The following is an 8,299-nucleotide window of genomic DNA, read 5'->3' as shown; positions in this document are numbered from 1 at the left end:
GTCTATCAAACCTCGTCCGAATGACCTAAAATTTTGTAAGCACGTCATATTCAACACTATAGAGCTACTCCAACTTCCAGAATCCCATTTCGACCCCGATATCAAAATCTCACTATCGAACCGGAAACTTCAAAAATTTGACTTTCGGCATTTCAAGCCTAAATAAGCTACGGACCTCCAAAACACAATTCGAACATGCCCCTAAGACCGAAATTAGCCAACAAAGCTAAAGGAACCCACAGAATTCCATTTCAAGGCCGTCTTCACACTGCTCTGACTACGGTCCAAATTCTAAACTCAAAACCAAACATCCCGGCAAATTAAAATAGCAGAAACAAACACGGGGAAAGCAGTTAATAGGGGATCAGGGCGTAAATTCTTAAAATGACAGGCCGGGTCATTACAAAAACCCATCATCGCAATCACTGGCACTCTCATAATTTTCTAAACCGTCGAATTACTTTTGCTCTCCATTCTTCTCTCTTCCAAAACCACAATTCAGAATTCCTCTTCCAAAATTAGCAAGGATGTCTAACCCCCAAGATAACCCAGGCACTCCTCCACAACCTACCCCCTCTGATTCCTCCACCCCCTCAACCCAGCACAACCCCCAACCTAGGAGAAGGAGAGTGAAGATGTTTGCTCGCAAAACTGTGGCTACAGGTGCGCTTTCAAAGAAATTGAATGCGAAATTAAAGGCAAGCCAAGCCCAAGATTCTAAAAACTCAGATGACTCCTTCAAATTTGAGAGTGAGGGGGAGGAACTGGGTCTTCTAACTCTAAGAAGACTCAAAATTCCCCTTCTGAAGTACGTTCTATTTTGATTGAAAATTAGATAGTAGGTTTGTTCTGGTTGGGTCTGTTAGGAATGTGGAAATTCCTGAGTCAAGAAGAAGAGGTGGTAAAAATAAAAGTAAAAAAGAAAAGGAGAGTAAAGGTATGAGTAGTGATATGAGGGGAAAAGGGAAAGAAGTAGCTGATCCCTCACCCACTTCTGAAATGTTTAGGCTGGCTATCTGAGAGGCTGAACATGAAACTATGGAAGAGAGTAGCAAGAAAACAGGGGGAAGTGGTTCAGGGAAGCTGCTGAAGGGTTGGTTAATCTCAGTTCACAGGCAGATGAACCTGGTTCATCTATTAATGAGACCTTAGCAGACCTTCTGAAGAAAGTGGGTGCAAGCTATGATCCAAAGAAAAGAAGAACCCTAACACCAAAAGCCCCCAGCAGTGCAAAAACTACCAATAAAAGAAAGGCTTCTTCTCCAACAACTGTTGAGATTTCTCTACCAAAAGGAAGGGCTACAAGGAGTAAGTTGAAACAGAGTGTGGAGGAGTTACAAAAAGCTATGGCTGAAAGCAAGAAGATGAGAATGGACAAAGGTAAAGCGAAGGTTGCAGAGCCTAGTGAGGCAGTTAATATGAATGAGATGGAACATGTCCATCAAGATAAACATGTGAATGTGGATGTGGAGGTTTAGACCCCTAAACCAAAGAAAACCAAGCCTTCTTCCAAGAAGTCTTCATCGGTTTCCAAGGCTGATGAACCTTCTTCCTTGGCTAAAAGAACAAGGTCTGCTGTAAAAGCCAAGCAAGTTAAGATTACTGAAGATGACGATTGGAGTGATGAATAAGAGGGTGAATTTGACTATGAACAAGATAAGCTGGCCAAGTTTGGCAAAAGAAAAATCTTGAAGGGTAGACTTTTGAAGGATTTGGTGGAACCGGGGATGGTTCGATTGGTTAATGCTCTAGCTGCTCAGGGATGAAGGACATGGTCCTTCAGTTGGATGGTAGGCTAGCAAGGAATAAGGTCATTGAATTCATGGCCAATGCAGAGGTCAAGGATGGCAGAGTTACTAGCCAGGTGAAAGAGGTTCAAGTGACCTTTGATGCAAAGGAGCTAGTTGAGATTCTTGACATCCCTTCTGAAGGATATGATGACTACACAAGGCAAATATGGCCAAGTCTAGACTCCCTTCCTACTGCCCTTGTAATCACTAGGAGATTCTATGATGTCACAGAAGTGAATGAGGCCAAGGTTGTGCATAAGAGTGAAATGAAGCCATGTCCTGTTTGAATTTGTCAACATATGCTTGCTGCCCAGGCAGTAAAAAGGCATATTGCTAACTATATGGACTTGGTTTTGATGGAGTGTCTTGAAAGTGGAAGGCAGATCAACTGACCTGCATTTATTATCAAGTATGTGAGATGCACGTGAAAGAAATAAACCTCACTTACCAGAGTTTTCAAGTTAGAATTAACTTAAAGTTGCCGCAACAGTTGAGGCTGTGTGATACAACTGGATTAGAGTTAATCCTAGGTTTACAAAAGAGTTTTTGTAAATGCAGTTTTTGGCTCAGTGATTTTAGTGGATAGTTTGGGAAAATCCTACTGGAAGGTAGGTCGTGGTTTTTTCACCTTTTAAGGCAGGTGTTTTCCACGTAAAATCTCTGTGTTCTTTAATTTCTATATTTATAATTCTGCAACAGTAGTAGTTGGAACACATAGAAGAACCAAGTCCTTCTATAATCAGGTTAAACCAAAAATTGGGCACCACACAAATCACCCCCTCTTGTGTGGTATTGAAGTATAGAACATCAGTCTTTAACCAACATAGCGAGTTTCAGTAGTTTCGTGGCGGGCTTAAACATAAGGAGAAGGAGTTGGTGAGGAAAGTTGAGGAGATAAAAGATAGGGACGATGAGCTGATGAAATCCATCGGTTGGTGCAGCGAGCTTGAGGCAACTCTTAAGGCCAAGGAGGATGAGCTCGAGCTGAGGAAGGGGGTGATGGCTGAGAATGTAAATCTTCACGCGCGGATGACTCTTTAACTGCTGAACTTGGGCAGAGGGAGGCGGAAGTTGTTGAACAATGGGGCGAGTTGAGCGCCAAGGTCGAAGAATTGGCTCGTGCTGAGAAAGGCAGAGTGGCCGATGTGGCTAAAGTGGCAGCCTTAGAGGATACCCTCCACATCTGCAGGTCCGAGCGGGAGAATGAGGTGGAGACTTTGGCGCTTACAGTAGCGAGGTTAGTGGAGAGAATCTAGAACCTGGAGGCAGAGTTATCTGGATTGAACAAGCAGGTCGTTACCTTAAAGGCTGAGGAGGTGTGACGGAAGTCACAGACGTCCACGTCTCATACTTCTGCCGATCCCGGCGTGCTGCGGGAGTTATATGAGATGTGGGTTCACGCCGAGGCTCAGCTCAACGTGTATAAGTCTTTGAAAGTTGACGGGAAATTTTTGAAGCAGAACTCGAGGACGTCCGTATTAAGGCATGTGAGGCCCGTGAAGCTTGTGGTTATACCCCTGATACACCTAGTGGGGATGATGTTGATAATGATGTGGATAGGCTTACCTCTAATTCTTGGTATGATGATGAGTATGCCGATGGGGATGACGCGGCGTAAAGCCTCCATACTTAGTTTTTTGTTTTTTTTTTGCTATTTTTGTGAGGGCGTTCTCGAACCCCTTTGTAAAATGTAATTTGAACAGTTGAAATGGATTGATTTTCTTTTTGCTATGTATTTTTGGATTGTCATTATTTTTTTGTTTGCTATGCGGTGAAGTCCCTGACTTTTATGGCTGCTTGGGTGTAGTGTTTTGGCATAGTCGATCGTAGATCGTAAAGCAATTCGAGCGAGGTAGAATGCAAAGAAATTCGAGCGAGGTCGAATGCAAAGCAATTCGAGCGAGGTTGAATGCAAAGCAATTCGAGCGAGGTCAAATGTAAAGTGTAGAACGACTTGGTGGAGATGTGCAAAGATGCTGCTTTATTTCATCCATTTGAGAGTATTACATGTTTCAGTTTGTTCCATGTCTCATACTAGAGAAGTTCTAGTGCACCTAGTCCCTTTATCACTCGGCTTGGAGAAGAAGTCAGTAGGCGGAGCGATAAATCATACTTGAAATTTTAGATATCCCTTTTGTCGCCTCGTTAAAAACCTCCCCGAGAAAACCCAATTGGGACAAAACTCGGGTGAGGGAAAAAGAGTACGACTTGGGTGCGTCCGTTTTCAGAAGTTGAAGTATTTGAGGTGGGCGATGTTCCAATTGTTTTGTAGTAGTTTTTCCTCCATTGTTTCTAGTTGGAATGATCCTTTGTTTGTTGCTGCCGTGATTTTGTATGGCCCGTCCCAATTGGTTCGTAGTTTTCCTTCTCTCGAATCTTTTCTCGCTTGTGTTTTGGCCTTGAGAACATAGTCTCCGACTTTGAGTAGTCGTATTTTGGTTTTTTTATTGTAGTACCTTTTTGCTTGTTGGTTTTGGGCTATCATTCTTATGTAAGCCATGTCTTTTCGCTCCTCTGCCTCGTCGAGGTCTTGTTTTCTGTTCTCGTTATTGTTTTGTCTGCTTTCATTGAAGTTTATCAGGCTAGGTTCCTCGACCTCGACTGGTATCATGGCGTCAGTCCTGTAGACTAGTGAATATGGCATTTCGCCTGTGCTTGTTTTTGGCGTGGTACGGTAGGCCCATAGTACCTCTAGTAGCAATTCTGGCCATAGTCCTTTGGCGTCCTTGAGATTTTTCTTCAATATGTTCAATATTGTTTTGTTGGAGGATTCGGCTTGACCGTTACCGACGGGGAGATATGGCGTGGAGAGTATTCGCTTGATGTGCCATTTTTTGAAGAACTCGGTGGTCTTTTTTTCGGTGAATTGGGGCCTGTCACAACTGATTTCTTTGGGGATGCCGAAATGGTATATGATGTTTCTCCATATGAATGTGATGACTTCCTGTTCTCATATTTGGGTGAACGCACCTTCTTCTACCCATTGGAAAAGTAGTCAGTTAAAACCAAAAGAAAACATACATTACCTGCCCTATTGGGAGGGGTCCGATGATGTCCATTCCCCATTTGATGAATGGCCATGGCGAAGTAACAAAGTAGAGGTGTTCTCCTGCTTGATGTATCATAGGTGCATACTTTTGGCATTGTTCACACGTCTTGACGTAATCGACGTCTTCATTCTTCAATGTGGGCCAATAATAATCTGCTCGAATGAGGCATCTGACGAGGGCTTGGTTTCCTGTATGGGCACCGCAGTGGCCTTCGTGTACTTCCTTGAGCACGCATCTTGTTTGATTCAGCCCTAGGCATTTCGCCAAAGGGCCTCCAAACGTACTCTTGTATAGGTCATGATTTATGATGTTGTACCTAGTCGCCTGCATTCGAAACCTTTTAGCTTCCTTTTTGTTTGCTGGGAGTACTCCTTCCTACAAATATGTTATAATACAATTGCGCCAATCCCAATTCAAATTTATAGAGTGTACCTCGAGCTGGTCTATTGATGAGTGTAGGAGGGTGACCATGTTTTCTTTCGTGATATTTTTGGCGGCCTCCGCTAACTTGGAGAGACTGTCTGCCTCTATGTTTTGTGTCCGAGGTATCTGATCGAGTTGACATTCGTCGAACTCTGGTAGCAGTTTATGAATTTCCGCCTAGTACTTTTGTAGCCTCTGTTCTTTGATTTGGAAAGTCCCTCTGACTTGGTTGACAACGAGTTGTGATTCGCATTTAAGGACTACTCGTCGTGCTCCGTATTTGAGAGCTAGATTCAATCCTACAATTACGGCCTCATACTCGGCCTCATTGTTAGTCATGTCGTTGCACCGTATGGATTAACGAATGACTTCGCCCGTTGGCACTTCGAGTATGAGTCCCAATCCAGATCCTGACGCGTTGGATGCTCCATCGGTGTATAGGAACCATAGGTCAGGTATACCATACGAGGTACGAGAAATTTCTTTTTCGACCTCGGTTACTACTTTGGCACTAAAATCGGCGACGAAGTCGGCGAGTACCTGCAATTTTACCATTGTTCGCGGTTGATACCTTATATCATGCTCGCTCAATTATATGGCCCATTTGGCCAATCTCCCCGATATCTCAGGTTTATGCAGGATACCTCGTAGGGGAAAAATTTGTCACCACCAATATGGGGTGGCATTGAAAATAGGGTCTAAGTTTTTGTGAAGCTATGACCAATGCCAAGGCCAATTTCTCGAGGTGAGGATATATACCTCGTTTTGGCGTCGACGAGTATCGGAGACTGCGTACCTTTATCTTCGTGGACCAATACTACGCTTACCGCGACCTCTGATACGACTAAGTATATAAGGAGACGCTTACCAGGTTCTGATGTGGCGAGTAGCGGGGGAGATGACAAGTATGCCTTTAATTCTTTAAGGCCTTGATGCATTCTGTATTCTATTTGAGCCCATTTTCCTTTTTGAGCACGTTAAAAATTTGTGGCATCTGTCGGAAGATCGCGAGATGAACCTTGACCGGGCAGCGACCCGTCAATTTTTGCACCTGTTTCTTGCTGGTTAAAACTTCAGATATTCCCTCAATGGCTTTGAGTTGGTCGGGGTTGACCTCAATGCCTCTTTGTGATACCAAGAACCCGAGGAACTTGCTTGAAGTTATGTCGAAGGCATATTTTTCGGGGTTTAGCTTCATACCGTACTGCCTTAGTATTTCGAAGGCTTCTTTCAGATGGTCGATGTGGTCTTCCTTCCTTTTCAATTTGACCAACATGTCGTCTATGTAAACTTCCATAGTTTTGTCGAGCTGATCCTTGATACCAACCTTTGATAAGTCGCCCTTGCATTCTTTAAGCCGAATGGCATGACTTGGTAACAGTACGTTCCTTGGTGGGTGATGAAAGTAGTCTTTTCCTGATCCTCTTCCTCTATGAGTATTTGGTTGTAACCTGAGTAGGCGTCCAAGAAACTCAACAACTCATGTCCTGTCGTTGCATCAATGAGCTGATCGATATGAGGCAGGGGAAAGAAGTCTTTTATGTAGGCCTTATTTAGGCCTGTGAAATCCACACACATCCGCCATTTCCCATTTTTCTTTTTCACCATGACTATATTGGCGACCCATTGTGGATATTTCAACTCTTGGATGGAGCCGTTAGTGAGCAGTTTATCTACTTCCTCACTAACAGCCTCGTTTATTGCGGCGTTGAATTTTCTTCTCCCTTGTCGTACTAGGGGTTAGTAGGGTTCGACATTCAACTTATGTGTGGCAACGTCTTTTGGAATACCTAGCATATCTGTGTGGGAAAAAGCAAACAGATCGGCATTATTGATTAAAAACTCATGAAATTTACCTGGCTTGGAGAGCTTATGGTCTATATAAGCCTTTTTGGTGTTGTTGTTTCTATCCAGTTGGACGAGATCGAGATCCTCTATTGTTTATCCCGCGGTTTCCACGACGTCAGGGTCCTTGATAACGTCTTTCTGATCATTGAGTTTGGGCCCCGACTTTGATAATTGTTATGCTTCTAAGTTTGTTCCTTCAACTGTTGAGTAAATGTGTAGTCTTGGGCGATGCGGTAGCATTCTTGGGCTATCCATTGTTCGCCTCGGATGTTGAATATGCCCTACGGGGTAGGGAATTTGATTACTTGATACAAACTGGACGGGATAGCACTCATGACGTGTATCCATACTCGTCCTATGATTGCATTGTAAGTTTTGTCCTGGTTCATAACATGGAACATTGTTTCTAGGGTGAGCCCCCGGCCAGAATGCGAAGCGTTATTTTTCTTGAGGTTCGCTCAGCTGCATTGTTAAAACCTATTAGAGTTATGCAATGTGGTACTATTTTTCCCTCGAGTTGCATTTGTGCAAGCACTCGAGGGTGAATAACACACGCACCACTTCCGTCGTCTACCATTATTCTTGTAACATCAGTATCTGAAATACGTAAAATGATGACAAGAGCATTGGAGTGAGGAAAAATAAAACTGTTGGTATCTGACTTATCGAAGATTATACTTTTTCCGAGGTCATCATACCGGTCGTGGGTGATTGACCGCTTCAGCTTGTATGTGGTGGTAAACTGTATGTGGTTGATTGCTGTTTCGTCGCCTCCACCAATGATCATTTGAATGGTGCGGGAAGGAGAGGGCTACTTTGGAGGGTCTTGGTGTTGTTCTCGTCCGCGGCCGACGTTGGCTCGTCCTCGGTCACTCATCATCTCCTTCAGGTGCCCTTGGTTCAGCATGTTCACTACTTCTGGCCGTAGGGATATGCAGTCCTTGGTTTTGTAAGCCCGCTCCTAGTGAAATTCACAAAGGACGTTCGATTTTTGGGTACTTGGGTTGGACTTTATTTTTTGCGGCCACATCGCCTTCGTGCCAAGCTTCTCTAGTGCGTACACTATTTCTGAAGGAGAAACACAAAAATTGTGAGTAGATAAGAGTGGGGGCATACCTCTCTCGTTTCGCTGAGTCCCTATGTGCGGCCTGGACGACCCTTTCGTATGTCAAGGGGATGGAGGAAAGG

At 43.9% G+C, this 8,299-nt stretch overlaps 1 protein-coding gene across 1 annotated transcript; it reads left to right on the top strand.

Moving 5' to 3' along the window:
* The first annotated feature begins 527 nt into the window (after positions 1-527).
* Positions 528-1,631, top strand: LOC138874605 (uncharacterized). Its single transcript, XM_070153354.1, has 4 exons — positions 528-663; positions 836-1,001; positions 1,109-1,391; positions 1,479-1,631. The coding sequence occupies exons 1-4, from the start codon at positions 528-530 to the stop codon at positions 1,629-1,631; spliced, it is 738 nt and encodes a 245-aa protein (XP_070009455.1).
* Positions 1,632-8,299: the final 6,668 nt, after the last annotated feature.

This window comes from Nicotiana sylvestris, chromosome 1 (assembly GCF_000393655.2).
Source record: "Nicotiana sylvestris chromosome 1, ASM39365v2, whole genome shotgun sequence".
In the NCBI taxonomy this organism is placed as follows: Eukaryota; Viridiplantae; Streptophyta; class Magnoliopsida; order Solanales; family Solanaceae; genus Nicotiana; species Nicotiana sylvestris.
Note: the sequence above shows the minus strand (reverse complement) of the source record. Positions and strands in the feature narration are given on the sequence as shown.